Genomic DNA, 23,271 nt, shown 5'->3' on the forward strand with positions numbered 1-23,271 from the left:
AATGGGGTGACAAAGACGGGGCGGGCTCCCAGCGGAAGCTCGGCGTGATTGGCGGAGCTCGGCAGCCAATGGGAGAGTTGCGCGGCGGGTTTGAATCCGCACGGCCGGTAGAGGGGCTGGAACATGGAGGCGGCCGTGAGGTGAGCGCGGCCGGCACGGGGGCACCGGGGGCTGCGGACCCCGTGTTAGTGCAGCGGGGAGCCCCCGGCCTTTGTCCCGGGCGCGGTTTGCCGGCCGGAGCTGTGTGTGTGTGTGTGTGTGTGTGTGTGTGTGTGTGTGTCTGTGTCTGTGTCTGTGTCTGTGTCTGTCTGTCTGTCTGTCTGTCGAGGGGGGCCTGCGCTGAGCCCGGCCTGACCCCTCCTTTGTCTTGCAGGAGCTTCGAAGCTCAGATACGGGAGTACCGAGGGACCGACCCGCTGGAGCTATGGGACAGGTCAGCCCCTTCCACTGGAGCAGCTTGCTCCAAGCCCCTGTGTCCAACCTGCCCTTGAACACTGCCAGGGATGGGGCAGCCACAGCTTCTCTGGGCACCCTGTGCCAGCGCCTCAGCACCCTCACAGGGAAGAGCTTCTGCCTTATCTCCAACCTGAGCTTCCCCTGTTTCAGTTTGAAAGCAGGACTGTGTTTGAGCAGCTGTTCTGAGTTGCTTGGCCGTGTTTCAGGTACGCACAGTGGGTAGAAGGATGTCTTCCCCCGCAAGAGAAGCAGAACCGCTTGCCCAGCCTCCTCGAGCAGCTTGTAAGGATGTTCTTGAGTGAGAAGAGGTACCACGAAGATCCGAGATTTGTTAACTACTGCATTAAGCTGGTAGGTGTATGCTTTTGGGAAGAATTAAGCTATCCTAATAAAGCAAAGCTGTCCTGCCGTTCTGTAGCTCTGACTGCAGAGAGCTGTGGGAGGAAAAGGAGCCTTCAGGGAGGTGGTGTGGAACTTAGATGTATTGCTGCTCTCTGTAGGAGCTCTGAGGACTTCTCCATCCTGCTGAAGGACAGCATGTATCTCTATTACTCTGTTATTCAGCTGCTTGGCTTGTTAGGTATCACATCAGGCTTTGCTTTAGAAAACAATGCTTCCCTATGGTGGTAACTAATAAATGGTTACTGGGTTTATTTGCTTCTTCCTTGGATGTATTTGAAAGCATTTATGCACCTTTATGTCACACAGGCAGGGTTCATCTCTTCTCCTTGCCAGTATTTTGACTACCTGCACGGGCAAGGAGTTGGTGCAAAGGCATCGAGCTTCTACGTTGCTTGGGCTCAGCAGCTCATCAGCGAGGGCAATGTGCAGCATGCGCGAGCTGTCCTTCAGAGAGGGCTTCACAACCAGGCCCAGCCACGAGAGAACCTGCAACAGCTCTACTGGTAACCCGTACACATCCTTCACTTGTGGGGCTGTTCGGAGGGTTGATTTGAGGTTCTTTTCTTGTGTGTGCATGCTATAGCTGAGGCAATGATTGGTTTTGTTAGATGTAGGTATAAGTTTAAGAATGCTTCTTTGCCTTTCAGTATCTGTTGGGTGTCTTGGAGGGGGCATATGTAAAACCTGTACCAGTCTTCAGCAGAGCAGGGCCCAGAAAAAAGATCAGTTTATTGACTGGTTTCCTGTCTAGTGTCTGTGAAGTAGAATTAAACTATAAAGATGGGTAGCCTGGCCTGCTTCAGGCAGTCTACTTGGGAAACATGGGTGTGAGCTTCACTGCTTGGAAGCTCAAGCTTCAAGTATATTTCAGTTGATACGCTGGAGGGAAGGAATGCCATCCAGAGGGACCTCGACACGCTTCTGAGGTGGGCTGATGCCAACCTCATGGGGTTTAACCATGCCAAGCGCAAGGTCCTACACCTGGGTGGGAGCAATCCCAGGCACAGCTACAGGCTGGGCAGATAAGAGATTCAGAGCAGCCCAAGGAGAAGGACCTGGGGGTGTTGGTTGATGAGAAAATGAACATGAGCCGGCTTCAGTGTGCGCTTGCAGCCCAGAAAGCAACCGTATCCTGGGCTGCATCCAAAGGAGCGTGACCAGCAGGGCGAAGGAGGTGATCCTGCCCCTCTGCTCTGCTCTCATGAGACCTCACCTGGAGCACTGTGTGCAGTTCTGGTGTCCTCAACATAAAAAGGACATGGAACTGTTGGAACAAGTCCAGAGGAGGCCACGAGGATGCTCAGGGGCTGGAGCACCTCCTGTATGGAGACAGGCTGAGAAAGTTGGGGCTGTTCAGCCTGGAGAAGAGAAGCTGCGTGGAGACCTCAGAGCAGCTTCCAGTGTCTGAAGGGGCCTATAGGGATGCTGGGGAGGGACTCTTCATTAGGGACTGTAGTGACAGGACAAGGGGTAACGGGCTAAAACTGAAACAGGGGAAGTTTAGATTGGATCTAAGGAGGAAATTCTTTCCTGTGAGGGTGCTGAGGCACTGGAATGGGTTGCCCAGGGAGGTTGTGAATGCTCCATCCCTGGCAGTGTTCAAGGCCAGGTTGGATGAGGCCTTGGGTGAGCTGGTTTAGTGTGAGGTGTCCCTGCTCATGGCAGGGGGGTTGGAACTGGATGATCTTAAGGTCCTTTCCAACCCAAACTATTCTATGATATGTCCGTGCGCAGTAATCAGTGCCCTTTAACTGCGTTGGGTTCTCAGTGTTGCAATTCATGGTATGATGACTGTACAAGAGAATCAAAGGCTCCTGGGGGTGGGGAGGTGTGAGGTACAGGTATATATAATGACAATAACTGTCTTTTCTTGCAATTTAGCTGGCTGCAGAACTCTGATCCCCGGAATCCTCCTTTGCAAGGTGAGCCTCAAGGTACCTGCTTGTGAGCTGTAGCTCCATTAGATGAATCTTTTACCTCAACCAGTGAGTTCTGTCACTGAAGAAATCAAGTTTCCCATAGCAGCTGAGTCTTTTTTTTCCCCTGTTTTCCTGGCTACCCTTACACTTCTGAAGGGAAGTGTCTTCCAAATGAGTTCCTAATTTTCCAATGCTTAAAGTGAATCGAAATTCATAAATGAGAAAATGATTCCTACTCATTAATGCAAACCCATGTTACCTGTCCCAGGCGCTGCTGTCATCAAACCCCTTCAGACTTCACATGCTGCAAATCTAATGGCTCCTCAGAAGAGTGTTTCAAATAATAATGAGACCACATATGCCTGCAAAAATCAGGTAAGTGACTACTCGTAAGTGACGTTGTGGAGCCCTCACAAAGGTTGGATTGAAGAGCTTGCCTGAGTAAGGATGATAAGCATATTAACTGTGTCTGGCGTGGCTCAGGAACGTTCCTGATGGGTTTATGCTGCCACATCTTCATAGAAATATCTCAGCTGGGAAGTGCTGGGATACCCTTTTAGTTCCACTTGGCATATTTCCAGAAGCATAAGCAGAGACTGCTCCATCCAGCTGGTTGGATCCTTCACAGGAGGAATGTTATCAATAGATCCTGTGCCAGCTGTGCTCCCTGGAGACTGCCTCCACTGAATTTTGGTGAAATTCGAGTTGCTTCTAAAATATCCTCTTTAAGAATGAATAAAGATAATGCCAGGGGACGAGGAGAAGTGTCTGGGCTTGTTCTCAGTGGGATGATGGTTTCTTATAGGAGCCAGTCTAAACTGGGAAATGAGTAGGAGGTGACTTTAGCACAGTTCTTGAGCCCCTCTGCAGCTTGCCAGCTCAGTCTAACAAGTTCCAGCTCAGGTGTTCTGCTCATACGTCGTGAGCTATCTGGAGTTAGCTTTACAATGGGAATCCTGTCACCCTGTAGCTGTCTTCCTTCACCTCCTTCCCCCCAATAAAACAGCAAAACAAAGAAACCATACTTGTAACTCAGCAGCACCCGTCCTTCTGAGGTTTGCCATAGCTGGTTACAGTTCTGCACAGCGAGAAGGTGAACAGGGAGTGAAACTACAGCCTGAAAGACTGTGTAAGGAACAGACGAAGCCTTTTCCAGCTTGGTCCTGTTTTCTAAAGCGCTCCTGACGCTTAGTTTGGTATTGCCTACAGATTGTGGAAGGTGTCGTGGGTGATGGATGGAGTTAAAGCTTCCTGTGTCTGCTCCCTGTTCCTTAGCCCTGAGGTGGGACAAAGAAAGAAATTGAGTGGGGCATCAGGTCTGTTCTTAACAAACTCAAGTGATCTGCAACTTACACTCCTGGTTTTTGGAATAGAAGCTCCCTGTTCACCTAGTTCCAGTATCCAGATATCCTTTCTGGATAGTTCCAGTACCCAGCTTCCAAAAGCTCTCTGAGATGACAGCAGCCTGTTACATGGCTAATTGTTCAGGCTCTGATGACCAGTAGAGCTCTTTCTGATCTGCTCTTGTCATGCTCATGGTCTGAATTGTCATCCCTTCTATCAGGATTAAATACTGGGGGCTTTATGGTTGCTGGTCCTGTCAAAATGGGTGGTTAACTGTAAAACTAGAACTCCTGTTTCTAGTTTAGTGTTTTATTTCCCCTTCCCTCCTTTAGGGTCCTGATTCTGCTGGTGCTCAGTCCTGTTCTTCTGGTGGAAGAGAAGAAGTGTAAGTGTTTGGGGTTTTATAAAGTCGCAGTGGGGAACATGAACACATTCCTGGCATCAACCCAACAAACTTGAATAGAGCTCGTCCGTGTTTTTCCCCACAGAAAGTACGTTACATACATCTCCAAATCTGAAGTCCGTCCCAAGTCATCCTCTGCTGGTGCTGAGTGCGAGCAGGTTGCAATGTATGAGAAGAACCTGCTCATCTGTGAAGGCTCCGAACTTTCCTTTGAGGAGCTGAGAGCCAAGCGATACTTCAAGAAGTACGAGCGCCTCAGGAGGCAGCAGGAATGGGGTATTCCTCCCTTTCCATCTAGCTATTCCAGAAAGGTTCTCATATCCTTGGAGAACTAATGCTGGGTTGCATTCATTTCTCTTTCAACCTCTCTACTGAAGCCTGGAAGCCTTCTCAAAGCCCAAGTTAGCATCCCTGTATGGAAATGGGGTGGGATGAGCTTGGAAGCATCAGGTAGCATGCCAAACAATCGACACCAATCTTTACTGTTTAAGCTCATCCCTTAGGTTTGTCCTTTCAAACATGGGTTTTCACAGTGGTGTCTCATGAGCAGTCCTGCTTACCCTGATGTGAGCTCAAGCTGTGGCTCTCTGCCACCTGGAATTCAGGATGGAGAGCACCTTGGTTCCCATCAGTAGGCTGTAATCAAAGACGGCCCAGAGGACAATTTAAGCTGTTATATGGTTCCTTATGATGCCATGCTTTGTCCTTGGCCCAAGTTAGTCACAGGCTGCCCAGAGAGGTTGTGAATGCACCATCTATGATGCTATGTGGGAAATAACTGCTTCTCCCAGCCTTGTGCCCCTGGAGCCGAGCTCTGTCTATTGTACAGACTATATAGCTAAATTTTAAACCCAAGCAGCTTGTAATGGCTGTTGAGAAATTAATTTGGATGCTGATTAACTGTTTCACTTACTATGGTTGTTTAATCCTTAGAGAAAGAAGAGAGAGACTCCCTAAGGAAAAAGGAATCAGCTGTCCTTGAACTGCAAGCCCTGCAGCAGAAGCTGGAGCAGCTTACCCAGCTCACCAAAAGCTTGGAGGAGACCCGACTGGAACCAGCAGCTACAACATCAGCTGGGCCAAATGGGACAGTGGTGAGTACGTACCCTGTGATTGACAGGAGCTGTCTTCATGAGCTTATCTCACAACCTACCCATGCTTTAGACAGTCACCAGAGCAGATTGCTAACCAAACCTGCCAGTTCAGGCTGCAGTATTGACTAGTGTAGATAGCTGCCATAACTTTAAGTACTCAGCGATATGTATTTTGGTTGTTAAACCCAAAGGTTCCCTTTTGCTTCTCCATGTTTTAGTTTGAATTGCATATGGAAGTTAGGCATGAAAAACTGTTCTGGTTCTGCAGAAATAGAAAGAAAATGGCAATGGCTCTACCTGTGGGGGTATTTGAGTGTAAAAGAGCATTTCTCATCCCTAAAGGTGCATTCGCATGTGACACGCAGTGCAGCTCTGCAGCAGAACTGGAGGGCATCTTGTCAACCTTCGCATCTACACAACACCCAAGGGCTGGTACCAGACCAGCCTCAGGCAAGTGCTTTATCAGCCACTGCTCCTGCACTGCAGCCAGGGAAAGCCACTGGCCACCAGAAGACATCAACCTCCCTGTGGGAAGAAACGTGTAAGAAGGATGCAGTCAGAACTCAGCCAGAGCTTGGACAACTCCAGAAGAGTTTGTTACACCATCCCTTCAGTAAGGCTTCAGCTCAGGAACGGGCACATCCTGACTCTGCTCTTAACTGGAGCACTGGAGAAAAGTATGTATAAACAGGCTAATTCTTGCTCTTATGCTATACTTCAACTGAGAATTACCTAAAAAAGTCTTTCTTCCTGTTCTGAAAACAAAATAATCTGAAATAGCAAAGTGAAACCAATATTTAAATCTAGATCAAACTTCCCTAACATAGAATCCTCCTTTCAGTTGTTAATTCCTTTGTAATAACAAAGAGGAAACAGAGTGTGTAACTGCAGTAAGCATTCAGCATTGCTGGCCCTGGCATGCCTGAAATAAACAGGATATGCTCAGTTCCTGCAGGTCCCATACACTACATCTTGGCCACAGAGATCTCCAGAGAAGAAAAAAGTGCTTGTATTTATCTTCTGTACATCTTGCTTGCCTGACTTGGCTTAATACAGGAAACGAAGCTGGGGGCAGAGGGAGAAACCTAGCTTGGCAAAGCAAGCCTGCCTGGGTGGGCTTGGCCAACCAGTTGTCATTCACTTATTTTATGGAGTTATTTGGAGGTAAAGTGTGCCCAAGAAGAGTATGTAATGCCTGCGTTTCAACCTTTCTAAAGGACTCTGCTGCCTTTCAAGTTTTATACCTATTGACAGTGTATGAGAAGCTTTCTTAGGGGCAGCCTCTAACAGCATTCTAAAGGATCTCTCACTTGCTTCGTTTGTGAGACTTTAAAGTCATTCATGGGGGATAAAAATAGGATCACAAGTTGTGTTTGGGATGTGTCCTTTGTTCCAGACTGGGAAAGGCCTCCTTTCTGTCTAGAATGAAGCTGGAATTTAAATAATGGCTTTTATTTCAAGTTAATGTTGTTAATCTTGCCTTTGAAGGCACTCCAACCAGAGAGCTGCTACACTGACATCTGCTGTGGATGTGAAGGAAGGTAATAAGCCCAACTTTGATAAAGACCGATGCTATCGTGACTGGCTGGTGATCAACAGCACGTGGCTGCTAGTTCCAACCCCAGCTAAACTTTCTGACTTTCTTAACTCCACCCCTGCATGCTTGGGCAGTGTCTCTATATCCCTTCCTATCACTTTTCCACCTTGTGGGCAATTCCTTTTCGTTTGAGCTTGGTCAGGAGTTCCCTGTTTGTCCTTGCTGACTCCCTGCCTCCTTTGCTTTCTGTGTCAGAATGGATCATTCCTGTGAATTGAAGATGGGCACCAATGGCACCCAGCTGTCCAAGGTCCCATTTGCCCTTCAGGGCACTCTCCCTTGGGAATCTGCCAAGCAGATCTGGGCACAAGACAAAATCTCTCCCAAAAGTCTGGGTTGTCGTTCTGCTCCTCAAACTCATTCACTTCTCTCAGGACAGTTTGCTTTCTACTGAAATGTTGATGAACAATCCCAGGCTACTTCAGAAATTCCCTTGTTCTCTTTCCTAGCATCTAGAGCAGGGAATTCTTCCTTCGCTTCTGGAAATGCTTCTCAAGCCACCCCAAACACCTCGCTGGGAGGAGCAACACAGGCCACACCATTCAAAGTGCAGCCTTCACCTACAGTCCATACGAAGGAAGCACTGGGTAAGCACCTGGAATACCATGCTAGTTCCACTGGAGGTAATGGGATCTTGCCTGTAACTTAGGTGGAGCCACCTCTACAAGGACATTGTCTAGAGATGGGCATGTGCACCATTCAGTCAAAGAGGAAAATGAGATTAAACTGGTATTCTTCTTTTGCTGTTGTCTGCTTGACCTAAAATGTTTGACCAGTAATAGATGCTTTAATAACATCCCAGCAGCCCCATGGATACATCCAGACACTCCTGGATAAGTTATTGGTGCTACACCTGCAGGCTTCTTCCTTGGCTTCTGAGCTGCTCTTGTCAATACTGCCAGGGGCTCCTCTTTTTGAGCTGGAGATCCACAAGAAACTAATGTGGAAGAACCTTACGTAGTTAGTAGGTCAGCTCTGGGTGATGCTGAGCTTCCCCCAAAGCTGCAGCAAGGGTGACTTATGCAAAAGGTCTTTGATTATTTAACAGACATTGTCAATTCTAAACATTGTATTAGTTTTCCAAATATCTAAGGAGATAAAGCAGAGATAAAACTTGCTCCTGTGGCAGAATTGAAATCTCATGGCACCAACAAGTATGTGCTGGCCAAGCTGGATCTCCCTGGGTGTGTGTTCAGTTGTCTGGAGGGTTTAAATGCACTAGGAAGGAATGGTTACTGGCATTTGATAAATCATAGGAATATTATAATGAGCTGGCATTGGGTTTCACTACACAATGGAAGAACCTCTGAAACCCACTTCTACCGGGTGTGATATTCCTGTGGGTTTGGGGGTATTAATTTGATTCATTTATTTAGGATTTCTCATGGATATGTTTCAAACACCCATCCTGCCTGAACCATCTCCTCTGGACGAAAGCGAGGAGCAATTTGAAGCCTTCTGCAGAAAAAGTGGTAGGTGCTATTTGTGTTCTTCACTCCATGATATTTCCTGCCTTTATTTCCCATTTCCCCTCCCACCAGTCCTGATAGCTCTGAGATAAGTAACAGTTTGAGGAGGTGAGAAGAAACAGCTCCTTTCCTGGTAATTTAATTTACTAACAAGATCTAAACCTTGATGCATGGTCAGAGAAGAGCAGAAGCACTTCACTGTTAGTAAACCTATTGATGCTTCTCTGTAGAGAATTCCCTGGTGTTTAAAACCTAACTTTGCAGAGAGCACAGCTTCATGTGAGTAAAGCTTTTTACTAAAGCATTTTGGAGACTGGGTTTTAGTACCTGAATCAGCAGCTTGTTGTAACAGTTGAAAACCAGGCAGTAGCAGTGGCTGACAAGAGTGAGCAGTGAGGTGTTTCACAGCTGATCAGATGCAGCCAAGAAAGCTTCTGTATTCCTGGGCCAGCCTTGGGTTTGGGGTGGAAAACTCTTCCTCGTTTCCAAGAGCTTATAGGAAAGACAATTTGAGGGAATCCTGAGGATGCTTCAGGATGCAGCCATGAGCATCAGTTGCCTGGTTAGGGGTGACAATGTGACTGTTTATATACTCTTCCTGGGGTGAAGGTAACATTGGTTGTCTTTCATTTTTAAGACCCTGATGGAAGTCTGAAACCCGCTGTGGTGATCCCTGTCGTGCCTGCGTTTTCTATCTTCGAGGATGAGAATGAGAAAGAGAACAATGGGTAAGGAGCAGAAAAGTAACACCCGAGTTCAGTTCGTTAAGAATTCCATGTAGGATTGACTCTGTCCTATAGAACTGCTGTGACTGTATTTGCAGTACCAGGACTGGCTTGAATACAGTCACTAGCAGCTGTGTGGAAGGGGCTTGAGAAAGCTGCAGTTGCTTCTCTGTGGAATTGCACAACTTCTTTGTTTGGACAGTGCTTGAGGTGCTTAATTTTCTGGATAAGTGTGGATAGTTTGTTCCTTTGAGCTACTGCAGCTTCCCTAAGTGTCTGCAAATGGGGTTGGCTAAAAGAATAAAAGTTCAAACCAAGAAGCCTTTGTTATGATCAGTGTGTCTGGAAGAGCCTGAACCCTCAGATTCCAAACTACCTCTTTTGTCAGGATCCCACAGCATAAAACCAAGTCAGAAGAGCCCAGAACCGTTGGAGAACGTCCCTTGACCGACTGTACAGCAAACACAGAAGTGAGTGTTTGATGTTATTGCAAGAACTAGCCTTAAAAATGGGTTATGTAGTTAGAGGGGATAGCAGAGATGGCTGCATTTACCTCTGGTCTGTCCCAGTCCTGCAAAAGTCTAATGAACTCAGCTGAAATCTAGATACTCTCCCATTCCCTGCCAATGGGATGCATCTTTCCCGTTAATTTTCATAAAGCTTCTAGGAATTTCCTTTTGGAGAACTCTATCCCTAGAACAAATCTGACTGCACTAAATGCATGGCTTTAGCAAGGAGGAATGGCTTTAACCTAACAGAGGGGAGATTTAGATTAGCTATAAGGATGAAATTCTTCCCTAGACAGGGTGCCCAGAAAAGCTGTGGCTGCCCCATCCCTGGCAGTGTTCAAGGGCAGGTTGGACACAGGGGCTTGGAGCAAGCTGCTCTAGTGGAAGGGGTCCCTGCCCGTGGCAGGGGTTGGAGCTGGAGGAGCTTTAAGCTCCCTTCAACCCAAACCATTCCATGATTCTCTTTGGGAGAGGAAGGAGAGGGAGCAAGAGAAACTTAATAACCACTTGACAGTTTTCACAGCCAAGGAGCTGGATAAAGCTTCAGTCTGCTTGGATACGAGTCATGGCTGAGTAAGGAGATGGGCTTTTTCATTCTCATCTGACATTTTTTGCCTAGTGTATTGCTGGTTATTCCCAACATCCAGATCTGACACAGAACTCTGTAAGCCTGCCATTTAGGTCATATTGCCATTCCTTAATTTTTCTAATGCTGTAATTTGACACGTGCAGGCTCAGCATTACTGAACTGACTGCAGAGGCTGCTGTAGGGTTACACTGTAGGATGGCTTTGATGGCTTAGTTTTAAATCTTTATGTCTCCTTTTCCTTGTCTAGGAAGAAACAGGGACAGCAGAGTTCCTGAGGGATGATTTTACAGTGTGGAATCTCCCCAGCAGTAATAAGACATTAGCTCCCAGTCCAGACAACACGAGAGACTTTGCACGAGCTGCCCAGCTCGTATCGACCCCATTTAATTACCTTTCAGCACACCCACAACAGGCTTTGGAGGACAGAGGTAAAGTAAGGAATACTCCAGGTTGGAGCATGTAACTCAGTGCTGCATCACTCCATTTCTGTGCCCTGGTTACCTCACAGCCTTTGCCACATACCACACAGGTATGGCTCTCGCTGCTGCCACTTCAGAGTACACAGCCCTTGCAGGACAGCATCTGGGAGCACAGCCTGGTCCAGCACATGAGCTTTCCAAGGGCTTTTAATAGGGGAATAAGAGAAGGTGGTAAGGGAAAAGAGAGGCTTTCCTGGTGCTGTCAAACTGCTGCTCTGAACTGTTCCAAGGGGTTGTAAACAGTCATAAAATTGCCTGGAATCCCAGCACCACCTTCTTCTGGGGGCAGCTTTATGCTTGTCTGCCTCTCTTTAGTCCTGGAATACACTCCCGAAAGAACTACTTTTACTCATCTATTTTAACATGGGCTTTTGTTCAGCTCTAGTTTTTGTGATACCCTGGCAGCTTTCACAACTTCACCTGCTTGTCTTGGCAAGAAGACTAAATGTTCTTGCCCTTGGGGATATTAAACATTTGCTGTTGTTCCTCCTCCCTTTGTTCAGCCCGTGGGGATGACTTGCCACAAATGGATTTGGAGTTTTCTGAAGAACTACACAAGCAGCCAAAAGCAAAGAAGCTGAGGTAAGTCATGACTTGGGGAGCTTCTCAAGACTTGAGAGTGCCAGAGCAGGCAGGTCCGGTAAGCTGCTCTTGACAGGAGTTTTCCACCTAATCTAGAGCTGACGTGTTCATGTCAGACTGACTGTGCTCATTGTAAATCTCGGCTCTTTGTGGAGGTAAATGAACCTAAAAATGCTCCTATGATTTGCATTCCCTGACACTTTTGCATTAAAAGTTAACTGTCCAAAACATTTTAATGGCTGTGTATCATAGAATAACAGAGTGGTCTGAGTTGGAAAGGACCTCAAAGCTCCTCCAGCTCCAACCCCTGCCACGGGCAGGGACCCCTTCCACTAGAGCAGCTTGCTCCAAGCCCCTGTGTCCAACCTGGCCTTGAACACTGCCAGGGATGGGGCAGCCACAGCTTCTCTGGGCACCCTGTGCCAGCGCCTCAGCACCCTCACAGGGAAGAGCTTCTGCCTAAGAGCTCAGCTCAGTCTCCCCTCGGGCAGGTTCAAGCCATTCCCCTTGGCCTGTCCCTCCATCCCTTGTCCCAAGCCCCTCTCCAGCTTTCCTGCAGCCCCTTTAAGCACTGGAAGACTGTTGTAAGGTCTCTCCCTGAGCCTTCTCTTCAGAGTATGTAAAATCACTGCTTTCTTTTCAATATTGGCTAAATTTGCTGGCTGATGAACTTGAAAGCTACTAGACTATGGGTAGCATGAAGTGATCAACTCTTATTTTCTTCGGAAACGTTCACTTTATTCATCTCAATGTTGGTTATGGCCAAGGTCGCCAGGGTGGACTTTTGACACATTTTTCCTTCCTGAAGATGTATGAACCCCATGGCAGTACTGTCAAGTACTAATGCTTTGTTTTAAACACACAGCCCTGCTCTTCAACGCATTGCAGAACAAGAAGAGCATCAAGGAAATGTCTTCAAACAAGGCAATGGAATTCCAGGACCTGCTACAGCTGCTTCTCAAAGGTTACATGAGCAGACTGTCACCAGCAGAGCCGAGTATTCCTCATCTGCTGGGCTGGACAGAATTCCCCATGAAAAGCTGCCTGGAGCTGGGCAGGATAGGACAGCCCGGAGTGCTAGAGCTGCAGGTACAGAGCATTGCCTGCAGTTTCCTTCCATCACATCTGACAATGGAGTGGTGCTGCGCTCTTGCAGCAGTTTGTTCCGACGTGAAAGGGCTCACTGCAGTGAGCAAATTGTCTCATGGCTCCTGCAAGGAGATTGCTTAGGGACAGATGATGTGAGGAAGGACAAGAGTCTTGTACCTGTATTACCTGATGCCAAAGGTACCCTGAAGTACAGGAGTACTCAGGAGTATTTAAGGATTCATTGCTAGTTAAGGCTCAAATCTATTGGAAACATCTGCCTGGGCAACTTTAAGAGGAAGTCCTAGGTATAAAAGCTGGATTGTCAAAATTGAGGAGCATTTCACTTATCTCTCTTTGGGGGTTTTGATGTTTATTCTGGTTTTTCTTTTAAATCAGTGATACTCTTTGAAGTACAAGCCTGTGTTACCTCTATGGAGAGACACTTTGCTTATAGCACTTTTTCTTCTTTCCATGAAGTCCTTGTTGAGAACCCCTGGGACAAGGAATTGATTTGCCAGCTCTTATCAGAGCTTCCTAAACCACTCCACACCTACGGCAACTACTTTGAGTGGAAATCTGCAGTTCCACCCATCAGGCTGAAGGCTGACCTCTCGCTGGGTAAGAGCCACCTCAAGCATCTCACTTGTTAAGCACTTCTTGATGGTTTTCTGGAAACCTCTGTTTTCTACTTCACCTGTGTGTATATCCAGAGAGCTTCCAGATTATCTAAACCTCAGCTCTGAAATCAGAGCTGGTTTTTGGTTTGTCTTCTGTAGCATCAGCATTTTTGAACAGACCTTCTGAGTAGGGAATTTTCCTGGTTTTCCTCATAACACAACTCTCAAACTGTGTCCAGAGCAGCACCAGTCCTGCGTCAACAGAGTCTGTACGACAGCAATTGCAACATACTTGTATGACTTAAACCATTGGTGTTTACTTTTGAAGAAATGCACTTTGGAATCTGATTGCTTCCAGGGAGTCAGCCTAAAATAGAAACACTGATTATTTTGTTTAGCATGTGGCACGTCACACACTACTTGTTCTCATCTGTGGAGAACAGGCTTGTAGAGAAAGGCTGGCTCGAGGGTTAAAGCAATAACTTGCATAGGGACTGTAGTGACAGGACAAGGGGTAACGGGTTCAAACTTAAACAGGGGAAGTTTAGATTGGATATAGGGAGGAAATTCTTTACTGTTAGGGTGGTGAGGCACTGGAATGGGTTGCCCAGGGAGGTTGTGAATGCTCCATCCCTGGTGGTGTTCAAGGCCAGGTTGGACAGAGCCTTGGGTGCCATGATTTAGTGTGAGGTGTCCCTGCCCATGGCAGGGGGGTTGGAACTGGATGATCTTAAGGTCCTTTCCAACCCTAACTATTCTATGATTCTATGAGCAGTGGCCTCTCTTCCATGAGGTTTGCAAGCAAGGCTTAATGTTGTTAATCTCTTAAAGGTTCCAGTACATTCCACGTGGACTGCTTGGTTGGAGAGGGAGCTTTTGCCCAAGTCTATCAAGCTTCCATTCTGGATGCAAGTAACCCTAGAAACAACCAGAAAGCAATATTCAAGGTAAGTATTGTTGATTTGGAGCAACTGCTGGAACATTCTGGAGTCCTGTAGTAAATGACACCTATCCAGGGTGGAGGCTCCTTATTTATATAAATACGAAGGAAAACATTGGTCTGTCCTCAGAGCTTTGTTCAGGTTGAGTGCTGCGGTGTTGGATTCGTTCTACATGGGAAGTTATTTATCCTCTTGGCTCGGTTTGCCTCTTCATCTTTCCTTTGCAAAGCAGTCACGAGTATCTAAGGAGTAAGACTGAAGCCAGCCTATCTTTCTCAGCTGAACAAAGGCAGCTACTTGTGCGAATGCTCTCAGTCCCCAGAAAAAGGAGATCTGTGTGGACTGATGATAAAATTGGAGCCATTCTTTGTTTCACATGCATAGCCACTAGCTTTCCCTGTGTGCAGCCAGCTCTCTGGTGGCAGCTGGCTGTGGGGCAGGCTTTGGGTGATGCCTCCCTGGTGCAGTTATTAATAAACACGCTTGTGTTGTAGATGGAGCAGCTCGCTCTGCTCTGCCCCGTCTCCTCGCAGGCTGCTCGGTGCAGGAATGAGCAACAGATGATAACGTGTTTACATCAGAGCTGCTGCCAAGAGGAAAGTCTGTGCAACTGCGAGGTCAGCTCAGCCCATGAGGGTTACACTAGGTCACACCAAGCCACATCTGCTGCTGGCTGAGAGGGCACGTGTACAGTTACTACAGTGTGGTTGTGTGGTTGTGTTGACACGCACACGCGCTCCCCCCCTTTAGCATTTCCACCTTAGATCTTAGATCTGGAACCGTTGTGTGGATCTCTGCAACATTTACTCTTTCACCTCTTAACAGTTTGAACTGAGAGCTTTCAAGTAGTTAAAGGTGACTTAAGGCTGGTGTTCTATTTTGAGCAGCAGGTATTCAGTGTAGCAGGGGAAGGAATCGGAAGGGTTTTCCTGTTTCAGCTTCAGAAGCCTTCTCTTTTGTACAAAATGTCTGTTGCCAGCAGAAACATCAATGCTGCAGAAACACTGACATTTTAAACAGCACAAAAGGGTGTTTAAGCCAGCATGGAACTGTGGTGTGTAACTGAAGCCTTGATTCAAGAGGTTTAATCACCGCGTGTATCAGCCTGAGGTTGGTTACTGTAGACAGCAATGTTTTATTTGGTCTAGAGGGAAAATACCCACTGTGCCACTAGAAAACCACCAAAAACCCCGACCCAAGAAGAACTTTAGCTTTTAATGCTCCTAGTTTGAGTATATTAAATCATAGATTTAATAAATTGCCAATATACTTAGATTGAGTATATACTCAATTAATATACAGATAGATTGAGTATATTAAGCTAAAGTCAGTCAACTCTCTGGTTACAGGTCCAGAAGCCTGCCAACCCTTGGGAGTTCTACATAGCAACACAGCTGGTGGAAAGGCTGGATCCAAGCATACACCATCTCTACATCCACTTCTACTCTGCTCACTTCTTCCAGAATGGGAGCATTTTGGTTGGTGAGCTCTACAACTATGGAACATTGCTAGTAAGTGTAATTGGCTTTTGCTCTGCAACACCTCGGTTCTCTTTGGAGTGCTGTTATATGGCAGTATTGATATGCCTCTTCTACTCTCCACTTTATGGACTTTCTTTATGGACTGTTGTGTGTTTATCAGCATGGATCTGTAATCCATATCAAGCTATTTCTGTGTAGCTGATGGTTCTTCACCATCTTTCTGACTGCAGAATGCCATAAACATTTACAAGAAGCTTCCTGAGAAGGTGATGCCACAAGCACTTGTCATCTACTTTGCTGTAAAGATTCTTCATATGGTGGAAGAGCTCCACAGCTGCAAAATCATCCACGGTGACATCAAACCTGACAACTTCATACTTGGGGAAAGGCAAGTATTCCCTTTTGCTGCCTGAGATGCCATCACATCATGATGCCATAGCCTTGACGCTTACATGATTGCTGCTCCTTGTTGTGGTTGAAGGTTCCTGGACAATGACACATGTGACATAGATGGTCTCTCTCACGGCTTGACACTCATTGACTTGGGCCAGAGTATAGACATGAAACTCTTTCCTGAGGGAACAGCATTCACTGCGAGGTGTGAAACATCTGGATTTCAGTGTATTGAAATGCTGACACAGAGACCGTGGAACTACCAGGTATGAGACTGCACAGACAGCTTGAACATTTGGAGCTGATGCGTGTGTCTGGGGTCAATAAATGGGATATAGAAAGGTTAGACTCTTGCACTGGAGTTGTAGTTTCAGCTTGTTGCTTTAAAAACACCACCCTGAAGCCTCCTCTTACAGAGCTTGCCTTGTTGGCTCCACAGAGTGTTTTTCAGCTGGTTTTTAGTGGTCTCAATACCTTTCTAACAGGAAACTTGTTTATGCTTTGTTTAGACAGACTACTTTGGTATTGCAGCAACAGTCTACTGCATGCTCTTTGGTACCTACATGCAAGTGAAGAATGAAAACGGTGTCTGGAAGCCTGAGGGAGCCTTCAGAAGGTTGGTGTCCAAAGTCATCTATCTGACATGCATCAGCAGGAGCAGGTTTGAGGTTTAGTTTCTGCCACAGCTTTCAGTGCTGCTTGTGTGCACTTCTTGATGCCTTAAAACCTGGGTTCAGTGTATGGGAAGTGCCTCATAAAATCACTGACTCAAGCACAGGAAGCGTTTCAGCGGTGAATTGCAGTGTCCTCACCTACTTGCTGCTTGGATGGAGGAAACAAGGAGGAAAAATCCCTTAGGTTCACTAAGCAGCATGTCCCAGCTGTATTGCAGCCACATCTGCAGTAGCTCCAGCCCATAACTGGAGAGGGAGCTGGGTAAATACAGGAAACAGTCTTGTAAGAGCTTGACTTCAGCGTTTCCTTGATGCATGTTTGTCCCTTTGCAGGCTTGCCAATGCTGACCTGTGGAAAGAGTTCTTTGAGAGCATGCTCAACATTCCCAACTGCCAGAGCCTGCCTTCTCTGGGAGCCCTGCGCAGGAGGCTCAGGGACTTATTCTGCAGGTCCTATGCAAAGGAAATCAAGTTCCTTCGGAACAGGCTCGTTGTGTTGCTCATAGAACACAAGCGGTCACGGAAGTAAGCGCTTGGTTTGCACAGTCACTGGCATCTGGTTTCATTGATGTGAAAGGTTTTCTGATGACTTGGTTTAGAAATAAATGTTCTTAGGCTTAACTTCAGGAGTAAGAACTTGCATCTCTCTATGCTTTTGTGGGGGAAAAATGACACTACAATTGTTTGTTCCTTTAACTTGACCCGTGGGCATGTGGCAGACTGTAGCTGCCATAATATTGGGTGTTTCTAAAGGGGAAAAGAGCTGATGAACAGCATTGTGCAGGTGAAGTAACAGCTTTCAACCTCCCCTGGGATTTTGGAGCAGGGAAAGGGAAGAGCATCGAATCCTTCATAGTGAAGGGACCTTGGGAAGAGTGCTCTGAGTGGGAAGCAAGGACAGGGCCAAGTTTAGACCAGCTCTTGTATGCAGCTAACAGTGATAAATGCAGTCCAGGCTCATCTTTGACATGGCAAGTGTACGTGAGGTCTCGAGGATGCGTTTTCCCACCATGAAAAATGGTGACTGGAGCCTCTGGGGAGGAGTGAGCTGTTGGAAATGGGAATATAATTCCCAGCTGTGCCTCTATCGTCATGGAAGACTCAGAGCATCAATTGTGAGAGAAGCGAGGGCAGCAATGGGAAGTGAAATAACGCATATGCGACGGGCTACCAGAGCGTGAGCTCATGAGGCTTTCTACGACTGATCAGAGAATACCCCATGGCCTCTAGGTGGAAGGAGAGGTCTTCTGTTAGGTCTCTTCTCCCCAAAACGCCACTGCAGGTAACTGATGAATACAAGGAAGTGCTGGTTTGAGTTGTGATGAGCAATGATGCTCAGTGCTGCTGCTGGTCTTTGAGGTTTGGGCTCCTTCCTTCACAGCCCTCCTGCTCTACCCTTTCTCTCAGGGATTTGTAGGTTGAAAGAAATCACGGTCCTCCCGTGATAGGACTGAAGCCACACTTGCCACTTGTGTTGCAGTGCTTCTGGCCACCCACAGCACAATTAGCAGAGATGAGGGGAAAAAACCCTGAGGCAAGTGTCTCTCCTTCCTGGAACTGAACTGGCTGTTTTCTGGTTGTTAGGAGGCTTTGTTTTCTTTTACTGGGGCAGAAGATGGGGGAAATGCCAGGAAAGCATTCCTTTAAAGGGCCCAAACCACATAAGAGCCATGTGCAGACTTTTGATCTATTGAGAAGCTGGAGAGCACTTCCGCGGTGACGTGCATTGAGGGGCTCCAGAGGATTTAGCAGCCTGTGGGATGCGGTTATCCTGATGCTGCTCGCAGTCACCTTCATGCAGGGCCTGCTTTATAACCCTGCGAAACGGATAGAAAAGGGGATGTTTTATCAGCGGAGCCCCGGGGTGGGGTGAGGGCCTTCCCTTTAGTTGTGCATCCATCCACAGGAGGGAGACAAACAACAGATTTTCCTCCATCTCCCTCCTCTTGCTGTACTTCAGGGGTGTTTTTCAGTTTGCCAACTTTGAAACCATCCTGTGGTTGGGCAGCAGAGCTGAGCCCCGAGCAGCCGCCACTGCCTGGGACAAGGGGAAGGTCAGGGATGCTGGGTTCATCCCAAGCAGGGATGCACTGCATAGGATGATCCCCTGTTACCCTGTTTATCTGCTCTTCCTGGTCTCGCCTCTCTGTGCTTCCTGCAGCAAATATGCTCTGGACTGATGCTTTCCCATAGAATTCACTGCTGCATCCCAAGGCTCTGCAGCTGCCTATGCACCTGCCTGCAGTTTCAGGACACCCATGGCACTGCTCCTTCTTCACCTTGGGAAAACCTTTTCCATCTCACACAGCAACATGGGACATCTCCTTCCATCAACAGGGACCATCCCCCTCCATCTGCAGCTCCTCTCCCTGCCTTTACAGCAAGTAAATATCTTCTTGCCCTCTAACCCATTCTGTTTTGCCTCTTATTAGGCTTTCTATAACACATGGAAAAGCTTTTTGGGGTCTGACATGATGCAGCTGGAGCAAGCTGCACCTTGAAGCAGATCAGCTGCAGAAACCTCCTTGTAGCTGGTGCTAATAGAAATGGGCAGTGCTGGGTTTGCTTTATGTCCTTTTATTCCTTCATTTCATGGTCTTAGGAGCTGAGCTGCAGCCAGCTCTTCTCTGCCCAAGCAAAGATCTCTGTTAGGCTCAAGTTTATATATATCTATAGTAAATATAGCTATATATTTAGTTCTTCATCTCATAATGCAGCTTCAGAACGTGATGGACCAGGTAGGAGCCTCTACACCTTAAATGTCAGCCCCTGTGCAAGAGGAGAAGGAGCTTGTGTGGGTGTAGGAGTTTCACATTGGTCTAGATGCAGGTGGCAGACAGAAGTTGTTGTGCATCCCTCCTGCCTGCCCTTAGCACTGCTCTGGCTCAGTGGCAAAGAGCAGGGACCTGGAGCAACCTTCCAGTGCCTGAAGGGGCTGCAGGAAAGCTGGAGAGGGGCTTGGGACAAGGGATGGAGGGACAGGCCAAGGGGAATGGCTTGAACCTGCCCGAGGGGAGACTGAGATGAGCTCTTAGGCAGAAGCTCTTCCCTGTGAGGGTGCTGAGGCGCTGGCACAGGGTGCCCAGAGAAGCTGTGGCTGCCCCATCCCTGGCAGTGTTCAAGGCCAGGTTGGACACAGGGGCTTGGAGCAAGCTGCTCGAGTGGAAGGGGTCCCTGCCTGTGGCAGGGGTTGGAGCTGGAGGAGCCTTAAGCTCCCTTCCAACACAAACCAGACTGAGGTTCTATGATAAGGCACCAAGCTTGCTCATTATATCTGTGCTCCAACAAGGAGCAGAGGCCTGAGATGGGGTAGCTGATGGCGATGGATGAATCATAGAATGGTTTGGGTTGGAAAGCACCTTAAGATCCTCCACTTCCAACCCCCTGCTATCATGTCACCCAAGGCTCTGCCCAACCTGGCCCTGCCTGCCCACACCAGCCCAGGGTCAGGTTCAGGCTGCCCATACCCTGTTATCCTCTATCAAACACCCTTAAAGAACTCCCCTATGCTGGGCACCTCTTCCTGCCGTCCCCTCGCATGAGCATCCCATGGCGAAGGAGGAGGGATAACGCATGACAGCCATGGGACCAGCTCCACGCACAGTTGCCCTGGGTGGGGTGGAGGCTCCTGTTTTCTACCTGAGCTGAAAATAAGCTGCTAAAATAAGAGCTGTGACAACACCCCTGGCCCCAGGAGCCCAAACCCCCACTGGGGATGCTGAGCTCTCTTCCCCGGCTCACTGATGAAGATCTCCAGGTATCCCCAGTGTTGCCCTTTAGAGATAACTCATCTCGGGGCCTCCACCACCCACACGGGAGCAGAGGTTTCCTGCCGTGGGTGGCCTTTTCTTCTGCAGAAAACCCAAGTTCAGGCACTTTTCATCCTCTGCCATCACCTTGGGCCTCAGTGGCAACCCAGGGCCCCCAGCCGGGGTCTGGGGCTTGCTCTGGCCCGGGTTCTCCCTTGCTTGTTGGTAGCAACCCATTGCCGAGTACCTCCTGGGGGGCCAACATCACCCTAAAATCAGGCAAAATTCCTCAATTTCAATTTTTAAGGTGTTAATAACCCCAAATTATATTTATTAACAGTTGTAGGTACCTCCCTCATTCATCAGATGCACCCTAAGGAAGCAGTGGTCCTGGTTCCCTACAGGTGAGGCACTAACGTCACCCATGGCGTCGTAGGAGCAACGACTACCTTCATCCAGTCTGAAGTGCCCATTATCCATGTAACAAACTCACTTAGGCCATCAGTGATCACAGTGATGCTGCCCTGGGCATGTCCCAGCCCAGGGACCACTCAGGTCATGACAGGGCTGTTCTCAGCCCCCCCTGCCTCCAGAAGAGGTTCATGCTGCTGAGGGGCTGTCCCTTGGTCCGTCCCCACTGTGGGTGGGTGAATGCAGGCCAGAGGGAAGGGATGGGATCCAGAGGGACCTGGAGAGGTGGGACAGTGCAAGCCTCATGGAACTCGGCAAGGTCCTGGGTTGGAGCCATCCCCAGCACAAACACAAGCTGATGGAGGCTGGATGGAGCAGTCCTGAGGGAAAGGACTTGGGGTGTTGGGGGAAGAGAAGTTCCCCATGACCCTGCTTCAGTGAGCGCTTGAGCCCAGAACCCCCCCTGTGTGCTGGGCTGCACCCCCAGAGCGTGAGCAGCAGCTCAGGGAGGGGATCCTGCCCCTCTGCTGTGCTCTGGGGAGACCCCCCCTGCAGTCCTGATCCAGCTCTGGGGCAGCAGCACAAGAGGGACGTGGAGCTGTTGGAGGGAGGCCAGAGGAGGCCATGGAGATGCTGCGAGGGCTGGAGCAGCTCTGCTCTGGAGCCAGGCTGAGAGAGCTGGGCTGGGGCAGCCTGGAGAAGAGAAGGCTCCTGAAGGGGAGACCTGAGAGCAGCTCCAGTGCCTGAAGGGGCTGCAGGAAAGCTGGAGAGGGGCTTGGGACAAGGGATGGAGGGACAGGCCAAGGGGAATGGCTTGAACCTGCCCGAGGGGAGACTGAGCTGAGCTCTTAGGCAGAAGCTCTTCCCTGTGAGGGTGCTGAGGCTCTGGCTCACCCCTGTGTGGGAGAGTGGGTTGGGGCACAGGGTTTGGTGTCTCTCAGTGCTGGTGGTGTCAGCCGCAGGTGCTGAGCCCGGTGCAGGTCAATGCCATCCCACGGCTGCTCTCCCCACATCTGTGCCCCACATGTGCCGCTGCTTGTCCTGCTCCACCGAGCCCTGCAGCGCTTCCTCCATCCCAGCCAGGAAATCCTCCTCTTCTTCCTTTCTCTCCTTCCCGGCCACCCCTCTTGGGTGCTGTGGCTGCTCCCGTGTTCCCAGGGCTGGATGCTTGCAGCGCTCAGAACGCACCACAGTAAAGGTCAGGCTCCAAAGCCAGCTTAGATAAAGCTTTGTCTTGTGGGCACGCAGCTTAAACTTGATCTTATCTGCAGCGCTGAGCGAACAACGTTCATCACAACGCGCTGGAGAAGTCATTGCTTTGCATTGGTGTAGTTAAAGCTGGGTTTGATGAGCGACTGCTCCTCGGGGGGTTGATTTTGGGATAGTTTTTCCCCATGGGGGTTTTCAGCTCACTGGGGCTGTGATGGGCAAGTGCTTCCCCTTCAAGCAGGCATCATCCCCTTTCCTCCATCCCTCATCCCTGCACGCTTCCCGATGTGGGATAGCGCAGAGGGGACCAGGATGCTGCAGTGGTACGGGATCCTCCCCCTCCTCATCATTCACCCCTCTGCACCTCCCCTCTAAGTGCTCCCTCCTCATTTCCATCTGGAGGCAGGCAAGCGCCCTACGGCTGCTGCCACCTCAGTGACACGGGTGCCAGCAGGTCCAGGGGGAGCTTTGCTTAATTGGCCATTAGCGCGGCAGGATGAGGGCTGGGATGTGGCGCCTCCATCGCGGCGTCCCCGAGGGGCTTGGGGTGCGGATGCTCCAGGGATGCAGGCGGCGGCGAGAGGAGGAGCTGCACGCTCCATCTCCGTCCATCCGAGCGTGGCACCAGGAAGGAGCTGACCTTTGGGACGCGGCTGGGGCGCAGATGCCTCCGCGCTGGGGCACGGCAACAGGGACGAGGCCAAAGTCGAAACAGATTTGTTCCAGGAGGCTGGGCTGTGACTCACGGGGGAGCAACGCACCGGGAGCACCAGGGCTGAGCCCCGGGAGGTCACAGCCACGGCCGGGCCCGCGCAGGGCTGCGGCTGCCGCTCACGGGAGGGGTCTGCAGGGCAGGGTGCTCCAAAGAGCTTCCCCAGCACCTTCCTGCTCCTGGGAGCCCCTGCACAGGGACCAGGAGGAGCCGGGAAGGGAAAACAGAGGCAGCGCCAGCCTGCGCAGCGGGGACAGCGCTGCGAGCAGGAGGGACCCTGCAGCCGTTCCCTGCTGCAGTCACGGCCCTCACATTCTTCCCCAGTGAGTTTTCCTAATGAATTTCCCAATTATTTTTCCCCTCACAGACACCCCTAGGCCCTTATTGCTGGCGCGGGGCCAGAGAAGGGCAGCGGAGCTGGTGCAGG

General features: G+C 49.2%; 1 protein-coding gene across 1 annotated transcript; it reads left to right on the forward strand.

Moving 5' to 3' along the window:
* Positions 1–123: 123 nt before the first annotated feature.
* On the forward strand, positions 124–17,389 carry BUB1 (BUB1 mitotic checkpoint serine/threonine kinase). The gene is made up of 25 exons (XM_061461797.1): positions 124–140; positions 329–433; positions 663–807; positions 1,165–1,361; positions 2,740–2,780; positions 3,046–3,152; positions 4,454–4,506; positions 4,610–4,800; positions 5,458–5,618; positions 5,961–6,295; positions 7,107–7,159; positions 7,665–7,802; positions 8,592–8,687; positions 9,322–9,412; positions 9,798–9,879; positions 10,755–10,935; positions 11,490–11,568; positions 12,434–12,657; positions 13,135–13,275; positions 14,106–14,221; positions 15,565–15,726; positions 15,927–16,084; positions 16,178–16,355; positions 16,599–16,705; positions 17,097–17,389. Exons 1-25 carry the CDS (start codon positions 124–126, stop codon positions 17,290–17,292), a joined length of 3,354 nt encoding a protein of 1,117 aa, XP_061317781.1. The 3' UTR covers positions 17,293–17,389.
* The last annotated feature ends 5,882 nt before the right edge of the window (positions 17,390–23,271 follow it).

This window comes from Pezoporus flaviventris, unplaced genomic scaffold (genome assembly GCF_033815535.1).
Source record: "Pezoporus flaviventris isolate CSIRO_AGI_PZ_B2104156 unplaced genomic scaffold, CSIRO_AGI_Pfla_v1 ptg000031l, whole genome shotgun sequence".
In the NCBI taxonomy this organism is placed as follows: Eukaryota; Metazoa; Chordata; class Aves; order Psittaciformes; family Psittacidae; genus Pezoporus; species Pezoporus flaviventris.

Coding starts and splice junctions, on each gene's coding strand:
- BUB1 (XM_061461797.1), top strand. Junction 434..662: donor CCGCTGGAGCTATGGGACAG/GTCAGCCCCTTC, acceptor GCCGTGTTTCAG/GTACGCACAGTGGGTAGAAG. Junction 1,362..2,739: donor AACCTGCAACAGCTCTACTG/GTAACCCGTACA, acceptor CTTGCAATTTAG/CTGGCTGCAGAACTCTGATC.